Source organism: Pelodiscus sinensis, chromosome 2 (assembly GCF_052426305.1).
Source record: "Pelodiscus sinensis isolate ZL-2025 chromosome 2, ASM5242630v1, whole genome shotgun sequence".
Taxonomy (NCBI): Eukaryota; Metazoa; Chordata; order Testudines; family Trionychidae; genus Pelodiscus; species Pelodiscus sinensis.
The window spans coordinates 223317516-223339294 of NC_143053.1; the positions used below are offsets into that span (position 1 = coordinate 223317516).

Consider the following 21779-nt stretch of genomic DNA (forward strand, 5'->3'; position numbering starts at 1 on the left):
CTTTCCCCCACTCCACTTGTGACGATTAAAGGTTGGCTCTAGTGATTTCTTTCTTTCTTTCTTTTTCTTCCACAGTGTGCCTGTCCCTACCCCTGCCTCTCCCCCCCCCCCCCCCCCCGAGATCCTCTGTTTCTTGTTTGTCACATTCCACTTGTGATGCATATGTTAAAAATTCTAACATTATTAGAGGGCAATTTTTCAAGAGTGTATTGTTGTGGAATGTATGCATCCTACTCAGACACGCATCCTATATAAAGCAACTGATCTCTTGTTACCCAGCATGCCCCACTAAGCAGGAGAGTCTCAATATTGGAGCATGTAACTAAGCCATTGTCACTCCTCTGTGAACACCCTGCTTCACATCCTGGCCGGTGATGTCGCACCTAGTGCAAGCAGCACTGGTGAATGAATACATTGCCACAGAAAGAACAATTTTCAGATGAGATGCTTCTCAGAAAAAAAAAATCTGTGGCTATTGGGAATGGTGCTAGCGATTCAATGGCTGGTGTGCTTCATTTTTATTATTACTGAAACAATGGCCTGACATGGCTCTTACAGGACAAATGTCAGTGAAATAGGCACAGTTCCTAAAATACCTATCTACTGACCACTCTGTGGTCCGGAGTGCTGCAGTTATGCCTCAACTCCTCATCCTCTCTGGGGCTCCTATTGCATTCCCACCCAAATTATGACCTCTGCCAGTGAATTGCAGAGAGCGGAAAGCTACAGCCTACACAGTGTGGCTGAATACCTCTTTGAGATTTAACAAGTTCCTACAGAGCGTATGTGGACACACAGCTGTCTGCAACTGAGGAAAAACAGGAGAGTTGAAGAAAATCTTTTCTGAACTCCTATCTTGCTTGAACCAGAGTCATTTATATATTGACAGATCTAGGGTAACATCTTTGATTCTTGCTGTTTGTGTGCCTTAGCCACCAAATGCTTGCTCTGGCCATGAACATCTTTGAAATCCATATTGCTGGGCTTTTGTGCCCGCAGAAGAAATTCTCTGCTAGCAGTCAATATAATTTGTTAAGTGTAGGGTTTATGTCAGAGTCAATGCATATCATCAAATTAAACATGCTCTTCTGTATGACACATGGACTGGGTAAAATTCCCTGCTGCTTCTGAACTGGAAGAGAACCTTATTTGAAATGATTTCTAGCTTGCATCTGTAAAATGCTTTATCTAGCTGTCCCTGCAGAAGACTGTGAAGGTCATCCACGGAGAGAAACATTATTGATGGACACGCTAATAGTGTTTTGATGTTTTTTGTGCAGATCTGAGCTTGTAGAAAACTGTGCTGACAATCTGGGCAAGTAAACTAAATTCTTGACGTAAATAGTGTGCTGTGATGCCTGCTATATATTCCAACTTAACTTTATAGGCTGCCAAGACACTGTAACATTATAGATAAGTTTCAGTTCTAATGCAACTTTTCAGTGGCTTATGTCCGGCCCATTCTAATTTGTTCTAGCCTGAAACTTAGTGAATAAGGTCTTTTCCTGTGAGTAATATTTTCTGACCAGACTTTTAAAATAATCATTTTCTTTAAAAAAGTTGGACACTCATGTTTGAAAAATGTGTAACAAAACGTGAAAAAAAAGCATTTACAAGTTACCTACACCTTTTTGCACTTTTATACTTCAGATTTAATTTAAATAACAGAAATTGGCAGCTCAAAATAGGGTTTAATCATTATTGCTACTTTGAAAGCAAATTAAAATGACAGCTTGTGCCCAGACTAAAAATTCCTACTTTGTTTAAACAGAAATGGTATTAAAAGAATTAAATATCCATGGGATGTATTCTATTGGTTTAGCTGAATAATCTTGGTCTAGTCTACTTATACTATAGGTTTCATTTTTGCATTATTTCAGCATGAATTGAAAAACATCATTTTTGGGACACCAATGCAGAGTGCCTGGATTTAGAACAGGAAAAAAAAACACTCAAGGGGTTATGTGTCATTCTATATAATGCTCAAGAGATTGAGAAGCCTTAGTTGTGACATGGCTTACTTCTGTGACAGGCCTTTCTGGATGGAGAGCACTTCACAGCACTTTTGTTCAGCCTTTCCTGAGCCCCCTGATTCTTTCCAGGCTTTGCTATCCATCACAGGAATGTGTCCATCTGATTGTAGTTAGACAACAGGCTACTGAAAGCTTTGTCTTTTCAGAAGGTTACAAAGGTAGGGTAAAAATCATTGGCCCTGCTATATTCCACATGGGTTTGTAGCAAACTTCAAGAAGAGCAAGATGCCTCCATCCCAGCATCTGACTATGTCACAGGGACTGCTCTGATAGATAATCTTCTCTTAGGAACCAATGAAGCTCAGGTGTTCGGGCTGCTATTCTCATATTTATCAACTGCTTTCAAAGCCGTTGATCATTAGCTGTGGTTGACATGTCTGTAAACTGTAGCAGCAGCTGGCTTTCAGTGGTAACTTGTAAATTCAAAGGGATGACATGTTTATGGCTACTGACGGACACACAATTCCAAGGTTTCTGAGCAACGGATGAGTCATAAAATTAAGGTATTCAGTACAAATTGCAATTGTAGTTCCCAACATGTATTTTATGATGGTATTTTAATGCCCTGCATGAATTCTAATTATGGGAATTTGCACCCTCCCTGATGTGTCAGAATTCTTCTTGCAACTTATCCAAAATTGTGTTGCTGAACATTCATCAACAGCTGCCATGTTTCCAAGGCCAGACAGGACCAGTATGATCAAGTCTGACCTGCTGCATAAACCAGTCCACAGAACTTCACCAAACTAATTCCTAGAGAATATACTTTAAAAAATCTAATCTTGATTTTGAAAATGTCATGGCTGTGGAATATTCCACAAACCTCGATAAATTGTTGGCCCCAGTCAGTACCCTTTCCTGAGCCCCCTGCCCTGATCCCTGCACCTCTCACCTGTCTTCACTTCTGCACTCACACCTCCTTCCCCCTGCCCTGAGGCCCTCAGACCCTCTGCCCTAAGCCCTAAGTCACCCCTGCCTCTCCTTACACCTCAATCCTCACTCTAGCCTTCATTTTGAAAAAATACTGTCCTTGAAAATAAATCATTTACGATTTTCATTTATTTTTAAATAATCTTCAGTTAAAGACCCAATCAATACTTGGTACATCTGCTAGATTTTTATAAAAATGTTGCTACTAAGTCAAATGATTTACAGAAGACCATGTTCATTACATCCACGCTATTACCTTTTATCAATCAAATATTTACTCTAAGGAAAAAAGATGCCAAATTAGAGTGACTGGATCTGTTTTTCATAAATCAATGTTTATTGGGGATTAATGAAGTTATCCTTCTATAATTCTTTCTTAATTGGGTCTTCATTGAGTATAAGCTGATCCATTAATTTGCTCACAACTGATGTCAGACTGACAGGACCGTAATTATCCAGGTCATTTTACGTATCCTTTTTAAATATTATGACAATATTAGTTTTCTTTTAGTCCTCTGGAATTTTCTTAGTGTTCTGAGACATTTTGAAATCATCATTAATGGTCCTGCAAGCTCATTTGCCAACTCTTTTAAAACTCTTGGATTTAAATTTTCTGGACCTTTTGATTTTAAAATGTCCAGCATTAGTAGCTGGTATTTGACATCCTACCAAAACACTAGTGAACTGGAATAAGTGTTGTTATATGATATGATTACATCATAATTTTCTCTAAAATAAAAAAAACAGACATATTGGTCTCTGGGACAATGCTATTATGCAGTCTTTGCAAGAAACTGCTGCAGAATTCTTCATGAGGGGGCAAAAGGAAGAAGGAGGGTTTGTTCTGAAGCAGAAGATATTACCTACCGTGATTCCCACATGAATTTTCAATAGGAAATACACTTTTATCTAATGGAAGCATGTTGTATAGATTTATGTCTCATCTTCTACTTCTGGCTCCATGTCATCTGCCTTAGAGCCATGATTCTGAAAAGAAGCTTCACTGGGCTTTGAGGACCAGGACAAACAATACAAGATGGTTGCTGTTCTTCCACTCATGGTGTGTGTTCACCATTTACTACTTGTCCAACTAAGACTGGAGCTTGGGACTGTACAGATACATAGTACTAAGTCTCAAAGAGCTTAGCTTACAACCTAAATAGGTCTCTCAGACAGAGGATAAGAGAAATGAAATGTTTATCCCCATTTTTCGGGTAGGAAGCTGAAGCACAGAAATTAAGTCATTTGACTAAATCACAGAGAAATCTATGGGTAAGGTAGAACTTGTACCTTGTCCAGAACTTTAACCACAAGACACTTTCTCATCTCTCCTTGCCACAATTAATTATCATCTATACCTTGCAGTAAAGATAGCGTATAATCCAATATTTCCTGCTTAAATGGACATTTGGGGTTGTATCTCATTGTGAAATATTACTTTGGGAAGATCTGTTGTGTCATTTAGCCCTAATTGTATGGCAAAACTACACTTGGATATAGAGTATTTTTCTTCTTCATACTTCCTATGGCATTTTTATAAATCTGACTAGCCTTTAGTCAGAAGCAACTAAATTCTTTGCTTTCCATGAGCTCACAGTTCTATTGTAATTTTACAATAGGGTCTGAAAAATTGGTTGAAAATTACTGTTGACAAAATGGAAGTAAAAATGTAATATTTGTAGGAATAATAAATTAAGGTTTAGAAAATGCTACTAAATTAATGTAAATTTAATTTACATTAAAATTAATTACATTTAATATATTTAAGTTAATTTAAGGCATCTCTCATGTTGGAGAATTTAGTATACACAGTTCACAGAGCTTCTTGGGGAAAATGGTTTTTATGTTAGTATAACGCATGCACTTAAGAAACTAACACTTCTCAGAGCCAAGTAACTAGTCAGTGGGTTCAAGAGACTGAGGCTACCCAAATGAATGTCAGTGAGGCCATCCGGCAGTTAGTTAGACCTGCTTGTCATGGCTATGTTCACCTAGATGGAGTAAAGAGTACCTAATAGATACTGTTTCTCAAGTGACATGCATATGTGAAACTTTCTATTATGAGCATTTATCTCATCAAAAGTTACAGTTAGTTAGCAGTGTACTTCAGATAGAAGGGGCTGGATGGTAATTGGTTCCATACCTGGGATATATAACTTTGAAGATACGATTTCCAAAGTTCATCTGTGGGAGTGACAAACAACATGAGGTACTAGCCTTGGTATGTCCAGATCAACGTATGAATCAACAAGTGTCAGCACTCATACGCACCAATGTGTTGAAACATCCTGTGGAAGACTGTAAGAAAATATGGGGTCCTGAATTCTTAAGGAAGATTTCATTACCAGATGAGTGGGCTGAAACTTATAATCAATTTTTATTCAGTCAAAGGTTACAAAAAGAAGCTGATGAAGAGATTGAAGTGGTCTTAAGAGAGAGAAGTTCAGTGCAAATTCCACCTGGCACATCCAAAACAATGCCAGGAATTCTGAAATTTGCTGTGGGTAAATTAGAGACTGCTGTAATGCTGGAAGATCCAAGTGCAGCACTTGCATCTGGTGGGCTAGTAGTTCCCTCTCAATTTGTTCAAGTCACTGGCTCCAATATGAGAATAGGAGTACAGGTCAAAAACCGAACAAAGAAGGATGTTATATTGAAACCTAACACCGTCTTTGCAAAGGAACAAGCAGTAGAGTGGATAAAGCCAGGGCCAACTCAGATTTCAGCAGCTACAACTAAAGAGAGAGACAGTATCATACTGCAACTTGACTTTGAAGGATCCCCTCTTAGTGCTGCGGAGAAGAGAATTGCTGAAATTATTAGTAAAGAAGCTTTATAAGACTTTTGCTGTTCATGACCTAGACTTTGGAAGAGTTTCAGGAGTGACACACTGAATTGAGCTTACAAATAATGTACCTTTTAAAGAAAGAACTAGAAGGGTTTCACCTTCAGATTTTGAAGATCTAGGTCAACATCTATGTGAGTTGGTGGAAACCTGTAGCCCATATGCATCACCTATGGTGCTGGTGCGTAAGAAGACCGGCGCTCTTAGGATAGTGGTGGATTATAGGAAATTGAACAGCATTACCAGAAAGGATGCCTATCCATTACTGAGGATAGAAGAAACTTTTGCTTTATTTGCAGGATCAAAATGGTTTTCTGTATTGGATCTAAAGAGTGGATACTACCAAGTCCCAGTGGAGCCTAGTGACTGTCCAAAGACCGCCTTCACTACGCCATTTGGTAACTGGCAATTCAAGATGATGCCTCAAGGGTTGACTAACACTCCAGCTACCTTACAGTGAATGATGGAACGTTTTATGTCTGGTTTGAATCTAACAGAAGTTGTGGCATTCTTGGATGACTTAATATTTTCAGCCACTTTGGAAGAACATGAGGAACATCTCCTAAAAGTTTTGAAAAGACTTCAGGAATATGGTTTAAATATTGCACCATCAAAGTGCAAATTATTTCAAAATTCAGTGAAATATCTGGGTCATATTATTTCTCAAGATGGGATCTGTCCAGATAAAGAGAAAACTGATGCTATCATCAGTTGGCAAGTTCCAACTACCCTCAGAGAACTTCGTAGATTCTTAGGATTTGCGGGTTATTACCAAAGATTTGTAGAGAAGTATTCTATCATTGAAAAACCTTTGAATTCTTTTCTTGCTAGTGCTCCTAAAGTAAGTAGATGGAACAGAAGACAGTCACTTGAGAGCAGATGGGATGCAGTTTGTCAAGAGGCCTTGGAAACCTCTCAACAAAAATTGATTACTGCTCCAGTCCTTGGGTTTGCTAATTGGAAGCTACCATATATTCTTCATACAGATGCCAGTACTACTGGGTTAGGTGCAGCTTTGTATCAAATACAGGATATAAAGGCATGAATTATTGCTTATGCCAGTAGGGGATTGAGCAATAGTGAATGTAATTATCCAGTTCACAAGTTAGAATTTCTAGCCTTGAAGTGGTGTGGTTTGTGATAAGTTCCATGATTTCTTGGAGCTCAATTTAAAGTAATGACAGATAACAACCATCTTACTTACACCCTGAAGACTGCAAAATTGGATGCAACTGGCCATAGATGGGTGGCAGCCTTGTTCTTATATAATTTTGACATCGTTTATAAATCCGACAAAGCTAATGTTGATGCTGATGGTCTTTCTTAGCAGCCACATGATATCCCAGGGATAGATGAAGATGACATAGCACAGACAGAAAGAATTGTTTAAATGTTCTCTTGAATTCAATCTAGTTCAGATGAATGGGATGAGTGGGATAAAGAGATCTGCAAAGCTGTTATGAGAGTTCATGTAGTACTCCACACATCTCATGAGAGAGATTTGGAAGCCAGAGGAGAAAGATTAGTAATTGTTGCTCCAAATTTTGTAGAAACCTTGCCTAGTACTGCAGAAAGCCTACCACCAGAGTTTCAGCATCCAGATCCTTGGCCAGGAAGTCTAAGTCCTTCAGATTCAGTTTCTATTGATTGGAAAGTCTTACAGCAACGTGACAGATATATATCCCATGTGATTCACTTCCTTGAGGCAGGATATAGACCCAAGCCAGAGGAGGAAAAGAAAGAAGAATATGAGACACTGTTATATTTATGGGAATGGCCCAAGCTTTTCCTTTCAAATGGGGTCTTGTTTCGGAAAGTCCAGAGGAGAGGAGAGGATATAGACCAGCTAGTAATCTCCTACACACATCAGGATTGAGCATTAGAATGTATCCATGATGGGTCATCTTGGGACTTAAAGAACTCTGGAATTAGCTACAGACTGATTTTATTGGCCTAGAATGACCAAGGTAGTAGAAAGGAAATGTCAAGAGTGTGAGCGCTGTATTAGAAGAAAAGCTCGAGTGGAAAAAGCTGCTGAGCTAGTGAACATTAAAGTATATGCTTCTATGGAACTGGTATGCATAGACTTTTTAATATTAAAGCCAGATGCTTCGGGCATTAAGAATATTCTTGTGGTAACTGATCACTTCACTAAATATGCTCAGGCTTATCCAACGAAAGATCAGCCAGTCAAAACTGTAGCAAGTGTGCTCTGGGAGAATTTTATCTTTCACTGTGGGTTTCCTCGATGAATTCACAGTGATCAGAGTTCCAACTTTTAATCAGAATTGATTATTGAGTTAAGTAATATTGCTGGAGTAAAATCACATACAACTCCTTATCACCCAAGAGGGAATCCAGTGGAGAGGTTTAACCGTACTTTACTACATATGTTAAGTACTCTAGAAAAGCCTAAGAAAACCAACTGGAGGAAGTATGTCAAACCATAGTTCATGCATATAACTGTACCAGAATGATACAACAGGACATGCCCCATATTTTTTGATGTTTGGGAGGCAACCCATACTACGTATTGATTAGTGTTTTGGGATTAAAGCCAGAAGGCAAGAAATAACTCATCAGGAATATGTAAGAGATTTATGATGTAGGCTTCGTTATGCATATGACCTAGCTGCTAAAGAAAGTGAAAAAAGCCAATTAGCCAACAAATTATGATGGGATGCCAAAGTAATTATGTCAACCATAGAACCAGGAGATAGAGTTCTAGTACACAACCTGAGTCTTAGAGGAAAGCAGAAGCTTGCAGATAGATGGGAGTCAGTAGTACATGTGGTACTAGAGCAGATAAAAGACAATATCCCTGTTTATAAGGTACAGACAGAATCTAGAGATGTTCCCATTCAAATTCTTCATTAGGACATGTCAAGACCATGTGGATATATTTCTGCTCGTGAATCAATAGAAGACAATCAGTTGGAGACCCCTGTGAGTAGCAGAACTAGACAGAAAATTACTGAAGTGGTCACTCAGATGGAGAACGAAGATGAATCCATACTTGATTTGATCTAGGAGTCCGATCTTAACCCTCTGGTAAGAGAGTTTGATCCAAACTGAAGTGGAAGAGACACAATATGGGGAAAATTCACCAGATATGGTCTCCACAAAAGACAGTGTGAATCCTTCTGTTGCTCCAACCACTGCCGAAGCACCAGTGGAACCTCGCAGAACTGGTAGAATTAGAACTCGTCCTGTTAAGTACAATGATTATGTTCTTGACTTCCCCACTATTCTAAAAACAACAGACTCAGTTGATACAAGCCTATCGTACATACCTGTCCTCATTACTTGCCTGTGCAGAATAACAGAAGCAGGATATTTTGGATTGTGACTCAGGTGCACTGCCAGGATGGCAGTGATTTAAGCAGGGGAGAATGTAACCCATGCACTTAATAGGAAGCTCTTTAAGAGACCCCTGTGGGAGTGAGTTGAGTGTTACTGTTGCTGGGCTGATTCAGCACTCCACCCAGAAGCTTCTGGAATTGGGTCCAGTAGTTTGGGGTCAGACTTCATGAGTAAGCAGGTAGGGCAGATGCTTTTCTATGTCCAGTGTGAGCTGGATGAAGTTAAGCCAGAAGCAGAGAACTGGCTGCTGTTCCTCACTCTGCAGCAGGGTTTCTTTAAGTCTGTTCACTTGTGAGCTAACTAACTAGTAATCAGTGAGCTGGCTGCCTAGCAGTGACCATAGCAGAGGAACAGTCTGCCAGGACTCCAACTGACGATTCCTTACAAGCAAGTGGGGAGAGACTTAAAACTCAGCATATGGTGCAGATTTGATGTCAGAGGCGCAAACTGAGACTTTGGTGAACCAAATCTAAGCTCTTGGGACCTTTCAGTCTTTTCTTACTGTGTCTGTGTGGACTGAACTGTTCAAATTTCACTTTTAGTTTTCTCTTTACTTATGTTTATTGTAATTATAGATATTATTTGTGGGGTATAAAATAGCTGTGTTCTGTTGTAAGAATTAGATTATTTGTGTCTTCATAAAGTTTTATAAAGTTATTTAATTAAATTCATTCTTTTGGAACTTGAATGTAGTGAGGCTGACACTGTGCCATCCTTGCTGAAATTCCTTACAGACTAATCTCTGGGTCTCCAGTACTGCAGTGGAAGTGGTGGTTTCTTTAAAACTGGAGAAGGGCAGTGAAGTCTAGCCCACTCAAGATTACAATAGCCCTTATTCCAGAAGAGTCCAAGCCACAATGTTTTGAATCCAGACCCAAATTTTCCAATAAGTACATCTATTCAGCTGTGCAGTTTGGGTAGTTCATCCAGTCTTCATAACAGCTCAACTTAACAGTTCCCAGTTAACTGCCAGAGATATTTTTAATTTTTAAATTAGTTAAGAAATATATTGCAGTGTTGTTGTAGCCATGCTGGTTCTAAGGTATTAGCAAGACAAAATGGATGAGAGAGTATCTTTTACTGGACCAATTCTATTAGTGAAAGAGATAGGATTTTGATCTTATACAGGGCTGATGGAAGAGCTATTACCTCAACTACCTTATCTTTTAAAGAAAATATATGGTATTTTGAAAACCTGGGTTCTATTTCTGTTTCTATTAAGTCACTTGAGTCCCTGATACCCTTAAGAATATCACTTAAACATTCTGTGTCTCAATTTCCTAATCTGTAAAACTGCTTAATTTTTAATTTTATTATTATTAATTATTATTATTTACTTATTATTGTTCATTACAAATTTTGAGATCTTTGGATTTAAGGGCCAATACTATTCATAGGTTCTTATGGTATAGTATATGAAGAGTTGCCTCAGTCAGTGCTATATTTTAGTATCCTGGTAATTGAACTCCCTTTGAATTATATGCTGTAAGGATCTGAGTTACATCTCATGTATTTTTGAATATCTCCTGTTCATATGCTCTGTGGGAGTAGGATTTAATTTTGCTTTCTCATTTTGGCTTCTAGGAGAGCTTGTGGGTCTGCTACTGACTATCGGATGTTAGCCATCTGAAGCCGTGCTATCCATGTTTTGAGAGGCATACAGAATCAACAAACTCTCTTAAAAATGTTGGGTTTAGACCTTTACACACCTGAAGTTGTTTTGCCCAGAACTGTAGCTGATGATGAATCCCACTTCAGTCATGTTTGAAGGAGCTATATAACAAATTACAGGGAGTACAGTCAAAGCACATTCTCCTGTGTGTATCACTGAACAGCTTGAGGCATGGGGAGAAAAAATAATCTCAAACTTGTAGGAATGCATTTTAAATGTGGTGCTTTGGGTTATCAGCACAGCTCCTATTAATGCTAATTGGAGTTATGTGGCCAGTTCACTGAGCCACTTGATGAACATTTACATCCGTATCTTAAGCCTGACAGATCTCTGAGGACTGAATCCAAGAGCTCTCTGGTCTTGGCTCATTCCTTGGGTGTCATGCTGCAACTTATTCATTCATTCATTCCCATTCACACGTCTCTGCTATTTTACCCAGATTGAAGAGTGATTGAAAAGTTGTTCTGGTAAAATGAATCTTCATTTTAAGTAGTTTAAGATGAATCCCCATGCAGCCTGCACGTTTCCTGCAATTGGTTTCTCTGGCACACACTGAAAAATCTCACACAGTTAAATGACTTGCAACACTTCTGAAAGCTATGCACTGTATGAAAGTAGCATAGTGATAATTTCAGGCAATTTCCAAGTTCTAGCATATATTGAGATCAGGTTTAATCCTTTGCCCTGTACTCTTTATAACAGTTTCTAGCAAATTGAATTGCATGCACAGGTATCACACAACAAATAAATTAGGAAAAGAGTGTTGCTGATGTGGAAATGAATTCCTATCCACCAAACATTGCATCCTGAGAGCTTTGAGTACCACCAATATAGCAGTCTAGGCAGGCACAAGACATTATTAAGAGAGAGTGGGATTGAATAACATCTGTTGGAAGCAGTAAATCAGCAAAGCGATAGTGTATAATGGATAAACAAATCAAAGAGGTCATGCTTTGATTTAATTAAAGTATTGATTTAAGTGTCCTGTTGGTTTCAGTTGGAGAGAGTCCTAGAGAATGCCCAGCACTCTCTGATTTTGTGTGTTGGAATAAGGACTGTATTGAATCTCACCTTGTTTGTGACTACAAACCAGACTGCAAGGACCTGTCAGATGAAGTTGATTGCAGTAAGTACATCTTTATATATTAACATAAACTCAAATTAAAAATTTAATCTTAAATACTGTAAACTGGTTTAGATGGATTTGAACAGCTGCTCAGGAGGAGGGAATATTAGCATGCTGCCCTCTTTCTGCCTCTCCCATCACACAAAGTTTTACATGTTCATATGCAGTGCACATGGAGTCCTTACCTCTCTCTCCATCCTGCCTCCAATGCCATTTTTGCAGACACTTTCCAGACTAGAACTATTTTTAAGTGGAAGAGGACAGAATGGTTTAAGCCATTTATTTAATCCTGGCTATCAGTCTGTTTCCTAATCTTGAATCTATAGGGCCAAATTCTGCTATGGTGCACATGTGAAATTACCACAGAAATCACTCTTGATACATAGAGGAAAGATAATGCATCAACTGTATCTTAAACAACAAATATATATTTTGCCCTCACATATGGTGGCCTTATGGTCACGTTAGACAAGGCTCAAAGAACAGATTGCCACAATGTGAAATCCTATATATAGGAATTATGGATGCCACAAAAAGTGTTCACTGAGAATCTGTATTGTGCTCAAAGGTACAAATAATGTCATTCTGGAAAATATATTAATAGAATCATAGGGGTGGAAGAGACCTCAGAAGGTCATTGAACCCAACACCCTGCCCAAAGAAGGACCAACCCCAAATAAATAATCCCAGCCATGGTTTTGTCAAGACAGGATATAAAAACCTCTATGGATGGACATTTCACCACCTCCTGAGGTAATCCATTCCAGTGTTTCGCGACCCTTTTAGTAAAATAGTTTTTCCTAATATCCAACCTAGAGTTCCCCCACTGCAACTTGAGAAACTGCGCCTCATTCTGTCATCTCTCAGATTTAATACATCCAAGAGTTCTGAGGGAGTTGGCGCAAATGTCATTGTGGAGCCTTTGGCCATTATCTTTGAAAACTCATGGAGATTGGGAGAGATCCCGAATGATTGGAAAAAAGGCAAATGTAGTGCCCATCTTTAAAAAAGGGAAGGACAATCCAGGGAACTACAGACCAGTCAGCCATACCTCAGTCCCCAGAAAAATCATGGAGGGGTTCCTCAAGGAATCCATTTTGAAGCAGTTGGAAGAGGGGAAAGTGATCAGGAATAGTCAACATGGATTCATGAAGGGCAAGTCATGCCTGAACAATCTGATTAGCTTCTATGATGAGGTAACTGGCTCTGTGGATATGGGAAATTCAGTGGATGTGATATACCTTGACTTTAGCAAAGCTTTTGATACGGTCTCCTACAATATTCTTGCCCGCAAGTTAAGGGAATATGGATTGGATACGTCGATTGTAAGAGGGATAGAAAGCTGGCTACATTGTCGGGCCCAACAGGTAGTAATCAATGGCTCTATGTCAGGTTGGCGGTCAGTTTCTAGTGGAGGATCTGATCTTGGACTGGTTTTGTCCAACATCTTTATTAATGACCTGAATGAGGGGATGGATTGCATACTCAGCAAATTTGCGAATGACACTAACAGTACGTCTACACTCACAGCCTAATTTGAACTAAGGCTGCAAATGTAGGCATTCAGAACTGCAAAAAAAGCCCAGGAATTAAATATCGCATGCTTGATTTGCATGTTCCCAGGCGGGCACCATTTTTTTTTTAAACTTACAAGCCCGAACTAACTGCCCGTGTCTACATGCGGCAGGTAAATGGGCATTTGAAATAAAGCCTTATTCTGAACTACCTGTTATTCCTCCTACAATGAGGTTTAACAGGTAGTTTGGAATAAGGCTTTATTTTGAACGACCGTTTCCCTGCCACTTGTAGATGTGGGCAGTTAGTTCGGGCTTGTAAGTTTAAAAAATGGTGACCGGCTGGGAACTTGCAAATCAAGCGCGGGATATTTAAATCCTGGGCTTCATTTGCAATTCCGAATGCCTACATTTGCAGCCTTGGTTCAAATTAGGCTGTAAGTGTAGACATACCGTCTACTAGGGGGAGAGGTAGAAATGCTGAAGGGCAGGGATAGGGTCCAGAGTGACCTGGCCAGATTAGAGGATTGGGCCAAAAGAAATCTGATGAGGTTCAACAAGGACAAGTGTAGACAGAAGAATCCCAAGCATTGTTACAGGCTGGGGACTGAATGGCTAAGTAGCAATTCTTCAGAAAAGGACCTGGGGATTACAGTGGATGAGAAGCTGGATTTAAATCAACAGTGCGCCCTTGTAGCTAAGAAGGCTAATGGCATATTAGGGTGAATTAGGAGGAGTATTGCCCGCAGATCCCGAGAAGTGATTATTCCACTTTATTCAGCTCTGGTGAGGCCACATCTGGAATATTGTGTCCAGTTCTGGGGCCCCCACTATAGAAAGGATATGGATACATTGTAGAGGGTCCAGCAGAGGGCAAGAAAAATGATTAGGGGGCTGGAGCACATGACCTATGAGGAGAGACTAAGGGATTTGGGTTTGTTTAGTCTGTAGAAGAGAAGAGTGAGGGGGGATTTGATAGCAGCCTTCAGCTTACTGAAGCGAAGTTCCAAAGAGGATGGAGAAAAGCTGGTTACAGTAGTGACGGATGGCAGAGCAAGGAGCAATGGTCTCAACTTACAGTGGGAGAGGTCTAGGTTGGATATGAGGAAAAACTGTTTCACTAGGAGGGTGGTGAAGCACTGGAATGGGTTACCTAGGGAGGTGGTGGAATCTCCATCCCTTGAGGTTTTTAAGTCTCGGCTTGACAAAGCCCTGACTGGGTTGATTTAGTTGGGATTGGTCCTGCCTTCAGCAGAGAGCTGGACGTGATGACCTCCTGAAGTCTCTTCCAGCTCCATGATTCTATGATTCTCTCTACTGAGAACAGACTGTCTCCATCCTCTTTGGAAACTCCAGGTAGTTAAAGTCTGCTATCAAATCCTCCCTCACTCTTCTGTACATTAAATAAGCCCAAATCCCTCAGCCTCTCCTCATAAGTCTTGTGCTCCAGCTCCCATATTATTTTTGTTGCCCTCTGCTGGACTTTCTCCAATGCTTCGACATCCTTTCTATAATGGGACCTCCAGAATAGGACACAGTACTCCAGATGTGACCTTACCAGTACTGAATAAAAGGGAATAATCACTTTTCGAGATCTGCTGGCAGTGCTCCTCCTAATGCACCCTAATATGCCGTTAGCCTTCTTGGCCACAAGGGCACACCGTTGACTCATATCCAGCTTCTCATCCACTCTAATCCCCATGTTCTTTTCTGCTGAACTGTTACTTAGCTTGTCAGTCCCCAGCCTGTATCAATGCTTGGGATTCTTCCATCCCAAGTGCAGGAGTCTACACTTGTTCTTGTTGAACCTCTTAACATTTTTTGGCCCAATGCTCCAATTTGTCTAAGTCATTCTGGACCCTATTCCTGCCCTCCAACATATCTACCTCTCCCCCTAGCTTTGTCATATGATAGAAAAGCATATTATCATTAAAATATTAAACAGTACTGTAGCTCTCCTTCCCCTCTATTTTTAAGGAAACTGTATTCATATATGAAGTATAGGTCCTAAAGCAGTGTCCTTACTCATTCACTTTTGCCCTCCTTTTAGTTCTGTGATGTCTATGCACTCTTGACCTCTTTTGGCCAGATTCAGAACTGAAGAAAATCTAAACTGAACTTCACCACCTCTAAAAGGATAACCAGTTCAAGTAGATAAATGGATTTGTAAAGAATTGTTCATATTTTGTAGCATTACATTAATATTTCTTCAGCAGTGAGGCAATGTAACTACAAAATACTTTGTAAACTATCCAGAAAAAAATTACACTCTGACTCTCTCTAGAATGCAAACTGCTTTGTAATGATACTGAGAAAAATAATGAAGATCTCAATTTACTGTGTAAATGCTATTGGTTTCTGTAAGTGTTCTCCAGAGAAAATTTGTGATACCATCAGCTTTCTTTTCGTAGACAATGAATGGGAGCATTTAATGCCATAAATCAGTCTGGGGGTGTGTCTACATAGCACCCTAAACTCAAAATAAGATATGCAAGTTACTCTATGCAAATGGCCAGGGCTTGACAAATCACTGAATCTACTCATCGGCGGTGAGCGCATGTGCAATGAGGGTCTTGCGCATGCGCAGTGCAGGGCTAGCGAGTAGGTTTCGCTGCCGTTTGTCAAGCCCTGCAAATTGCAAATCTTATTTTGAAACTATTTTGAAATAGCTTGTTTTGAAATTTGGAGTGTCTACACAGTGCCAGATTTCAAAATAATATGCTATTTCAAGCTATTCCTTATTCCTTTTGCAACAAGGGTTACCGGGATGGTGAAATAGGATGCATGTTATTTCTAAAAATATTTTGAAATAATGGGTGGCTTGTATAGACGCGGTGTGGCTGTTTTGTGATACATCTGGTATCCTGAAGTAGCCATGTAGACATACCCTAAGTCACAAACCAAAAGTTTGTTATGATGTGTAAAAGCTATTCTTGGGAAAATATTATCTTCAGTGAATCTTAAACAAATAAGTCAAAACTGTCTTTTGCATCATGGATTTACTATGGCTGGAAAGGGCATGGGGAACATCTTTCTCCCCTCTGTCCAGAAACAGATCAGTGTTGAACATTGAGTGCTAAAGTGCGTGCTAGGATGCCCTGTCCAGCATACCACATGCCAAGGGCTGGTGGTGGTTGTATTTGAGACTGAGATAGTGGTGATCCCTGGCTATGTATACAGTGTAAACTGAAAAAACAACAGATAGTCTGGTAGCATTTTATAGACTAACAAAAGTCCACTTTTTCAGATGACCCGAGTATTGGATGTCTAGGACCAAAATAAATAGGGGAGATGGCGGGAGGTGCGGGGTTGGAAGAAAGGAAGATTGGGAGGGTGGGACAAGAAAAGGCAGTGGGTAAAATATATATCAAGGGAAAGCCGAGTCTATAAGTACCTAAAGACTAGATAGTCAAAGGGGGCAGATAAGAATCATTAATTAGCAAACAACTAAGAGTCAGGAAACACTTAAAAACTTATGAAACATCTAGATGGTATCATGAGATTCTTGGATTCTGTGGTGCAGACTAAGCACTAGATGGGGACATAAACTATTCTTTTATGAAGAAGAGCAAAATATTCTCCATCTTGCTTTCATCCTGCAGCTTCTGTGAGCCCTGCTTACACAGGGTTGCTCTTGATCACTCCTCACCCCCAACATAATGCCGCTCCAAATAGCAAAGGTCAGATTTTCTCAGACTGCACTAGGAAAAAGTCTCTTCACCTTCAGCCTGGACATGGGGACCTTCCACATCCCTCCTCCTGTCACCTTTGGATATTTGAAACTTTGGGCTTCAATTTTCCTTTTTTCTCTCAGCTCAGGTTTGGGCTTGATCCCCCACTTTGTTCCACCAGTTTTACACCAATATAACTATGGAAGACACAGGCCCACTTTTGCTGTTGTGTAAATCTGCAGTAATTCCTTTGAAGCATTTCTCTGGATTTACAATAGAATTTGGCCCACTAGTAATTATATCCACAAGATATTGGTGTAACAGAGTACTGTGCTGGATCCTTTAAAAAAAAAAATCGCAGGAGTTGCTTTTTGAATACTTCCTTCATTCCAGTCAGGCAATCTTGCACAATTTTCATTTTCTTTCAAAGCCCATTGGCAGTACTGATGTGAAAATCACACATGAAAACCATTTCAGTTTTCATGAGCTGTAGTCAATTATACACCCAGATCTGATTAATAGCAGGTCTCAACATTGATGAACCATCTAGTGCAGTGCTTGAATTATTGAAATAAAAGCAATTTTGCAGACAAATGGACCAGTCCTTTTCTCATAACTCCTAAATAGAGTCTGTTTACATCAAAAAGAAGAAATACCTAGCAGGTGCAGACATGCAGGTGACTTCATCAACCCTGCAAATGCTGTTCATAAATATTTATTATTAAGTGCTTTCTGAAGCACTGGTAAGATATTAGTGCTGAATTCCTGCTGTCAGGTAATGTATTATAAATAGTGTAATAAAATCAAAATTCATTTGGTCTTTGATCTGTTTTGAACTGTACAAGACACAAGTGCTTTCTCTTGAGATTGCGTAGCCACATTTTTTGCACTGCCTGCTTGTCTATTTCACTTAGTAAAGCTCAGCTGTCCTTTGTAGTGCAGTGCAGTGTACAGTACTGCCCAGTATAGTGTGTTCCATGTGTTTATATTTCTGTTTTTCTTTAATGGTTCCCAAAAGACACCAGTTCACATGCTATGTATTATTCACTGTCTCAAAATCATCAGCATTTGAACTATTTATAGCAGATCAGATCTTTACAAAAAAAATCTTGTAAAACAGCATTGAGCATCATTTATAGGTTTGTATATTTGCACTATAATAAAGAGAATTCCTTTAGTTTCTCATTTTAAAAGGTACTTCTATAATGGCAGCAAGTTTAATTTTGCAAATAAAACATTGTTGGGGCATCCTATTAAAATAATTGAATGCCAAACACATCAGAAACAGTCCCATCTGCTTAAATAAATAATTGAACATTAAACATGTCAGAAATGGTCCCATCTGCTTAATTTTTTCTTTTCAAGGAGATAAGATGTGCACTTTGTAATTGCAAAGCAGATTAATGTACAGTCCAAGAGTGTAAAAGATGATATGCAGTTTTTGTGACATATGGGTGCTTGCCTACACTGTCTAGCTATGGGGGTGTAAATTGCTGTACACACAAAGATAAAGGGTGGGTTGGCCTTGAGATTAAGGCACATGACTAGATTATAAGAAGTCTGGATTTGAGCTCTAACCCTGTCCTAGTTGTCTTGTGTGACTTCAGGCAAATAATTTAATCTTGCCTGCATCAATGCATGTTAATGTGCCATTAGAGGAGAAATCTGTAGTGCTGAATGAGGGCATTTTCTTGGTGTAATCTCTTTGTTTGCAGACTGTACACAAATACTGTTTCCTGAAATGACCATGAACTGCATGCTGGCAGTTTTCAGCCAATGTACCCCTGCCTCCTTTCCAAGAAGTGCTGACTTAAGCTATATCCATACTAGCACTTTAGGAATTCTGTTATACTGTGTAGACAAAGGTGTTCCTAGTGTACAGGAAACTACATTGGCAAAACTGCTCTTTGTACCAGTATATTAAAACCACACCCTTCTTCCTACTCTGCCTGCTGGAGAAACACGCTATATTTGTAAAAGCTCAACTTTCCTGGTATAAGTGCGTCTACACTAGGGGCTTCTGCTGGCACAACTATGTTGGTTAGAGACCACATTGCTTCACTCTCCTGACCAATATAGCTATGCCGACAGAAGCTCCTAGTATAGATACAGCCTCTGTCCTCATCCCTCTCCTGGAATCTCACAATTTAAACACACCATTTCTTGTTCCTCCCTAACCCCCTTAGCTTTTCTCCTGTGAACCCCGTGTGTATATAGCTGCTCATGTGGGACCATTTGGCTTTGAAAGATGAGCCTAGGCTCTCAACATCCTGTTCTTTAGCTGCTTTGAAGTCCAAAGGATCATCAGAAGAGGTTTGCCTGCCCAAACCAAGGTTGGCTTATCCTCAATGAGTGGATATAATGAGAGTTTCACCCTGAGCTTTTATACATCAGTTACTTGTAACATTAATGACATTAGTATCTGTTGCCATAACAACAATATTACATTGTTCTTGCTTTTTGCATCTTGGTGCTAATTCTGAAATAGATGACAAGTAGTGTTGAAAATAGCATCCCTTTTGGGGAAAAAGTAAGAAGGCAAATACTAAAATAGTGAGAAGATATGTGTGTCTTTCATCAATCAATCAATCAATCAATCAATCAATCAATCAGTTTTTCCCAATGTAATGAACTCTAGGATGGATCTGTGCATTCGTTCTTTACTCCGGTGCAACCAGAGTCAAAACTACCAGATAGCCTCTCTGATTAGGGGATGTATTGTGCTTCTGGTGAATTGTCAAAAGGGATACAGAATTGTCCTCTACACAGTTGTGACTTGAACATCAATCTATCTTTGAGTCATATGAACCATTTCCACAGATTTGAAAAGAAGAAATTATTGAAAACATCTTGTTTTATCTCTCACTGTAAAACATCTAAAGAAAAACATTGTGTTGACATATCACCTAAAATATATTGAATTAAATTCTAAATATCTAGAGCTAGCTGATTTAAAGGAACACTATCAAAGGAGGCAATGGTAGCTCAATATGAGACCATATACACCTTAGTTCCAAAATTATGTAATTGCTACACTACCGAGAGAAGAGGGTAGGTGCAATTTCTAACGAAATGCATCTTTGCTTAAAAAATTAATAAACGAACATTATTGGTATCATGATAGTATCCAGATGATTCAATCACCGCAGTGTTAAGTGTTGTACAAACACATGCTAAGAGGCAGTCCCTACCACAAAATACTTACAGATAGACAAGAAGGACCAAAGTTGGGAGAAAGGGAGTCATATTAATTCCATTACTAATGGTGAATGGAGCACAGAGAGTTAAAGTCCTGCACCAAAGCCCATTAAAATCAATGGAAAGATTCCTATTGACTTCAAGCAAATTTGAAGTGGCCCCAAGTCCCTTGCCCTAGATGACACAGGAAGTGTGTGGTATAGTTGGACATTAAACACAGAACTCCTGAATCCTAATCCACTATCTATACCACCAAAATATAAAGCTATTTTTCACTTATAAAGCTAAGTTCATAGGCCATCATGCAGAAATGCCTGTATATGGGCATGTGAAACCTTGAGCATAGGAGCGCAATCCAGTTTTTGCATTTCCTTTAGCTATCTCCTCCACTCCACTGAGTGCAAACAGCCCCATACTCAGTCATATCTCCCTAATGTCCTCAGCATTGCCCATAGCCATACACCAGTGACATTAAATAGATCCAAAGGGTGGAAGGCATAATCAGAATGAATATTATATATCTCTAATAAAGAGACCACTTTGTCTCTTGGGCCGGCATTATATCAAGATATGCAATATATGTACACCAAAATGTGGAAATGTACAGTAAGTAAAGTTCTCTGCTCAACATATGTAAATTTGCCTCTGGGGCATCTGGTATTGGCCGCTGTTGGCAGACAGCATACTGGGCTAGATGGACCTTTGTTTGACCCAGTATGGCCATTTTTATGTTATTATATTTGGTTAGTTTAACAGAATCCTTGCTGTCGCTACGTGAGGTATTTTTATCATCATATTTTAAATATACCAATAGAATATATATGGATACTATATATTAAGAATGAATTTACTTTTTATTGAATTTTCAGGCCCATATACCAGTGTCCCTGGAAGCTGTAATTTTGAAGCAGGAGACCAAGATTGGACTATTGCATGTGGATTAACTCAAGAATCTGCTGATGATTTTGACTGGAGTATTGGCAGCAAGGTAGTCACAGGGCAAAGTGGTCCTGGTGATGACCATACACCAGGTAATATTAAGTTCCTCACATCAGTTTGGGACAAAAAAATTGTCACTCTTAGTTCTGAAAATCATCAAGCCATCCACAGAGAAAATTGAATATTCTGCAGAATTAGTCCCACTGTACACAGCAGGCCTGCTTAGTTGACATGAGATCAATTCAATGTATTGTGCCAGAAGATAGTGGTTTTCACTCCATACTTCTGTGTAGCTAATTGGAAAATGCCGATAAAAATGTTCCGTTCTTTTCAGGTAAGGAACAATGGGGGGGGGGGGAAGACATCATAAATGGCTGTGCTAAAGTGGGCCAGATGAATGTATTGAATCTTACGCAGTCATAGTAACCACTGGTGGTGTCTGAATGCAATTAAAAATAAACTGCCTAAAAGAGGCCTGTTATCTGCCA

General features: G+C 39.4%; 1 protein-coding gene across 1 annotated transcript in view; it reads left to right on the forward strand.

Annotated features, from left to right (window-relative positions):
* MALRD1 (MAM and LDL receptor class A domain containing 1) overlaps window positions 1-21779 on the forward strand; it is a 438222-nt gene that overhangs the window by 299551 nt on the left and 116892 nt on the right. The window contains exons 31-32 of the mRNA XM_089776725.1: window positions 11841-11969; window positions 21222-21383. Of these exons, the coding sequence (XP_089632851.1) occupies window positions 11841-11969; window positions 21222-21383 (291 nt within the window). The remainder of the gene's footprint in view (window positions 1-11840; window positions 11970-21221; window positions 21384-21779) is intronic.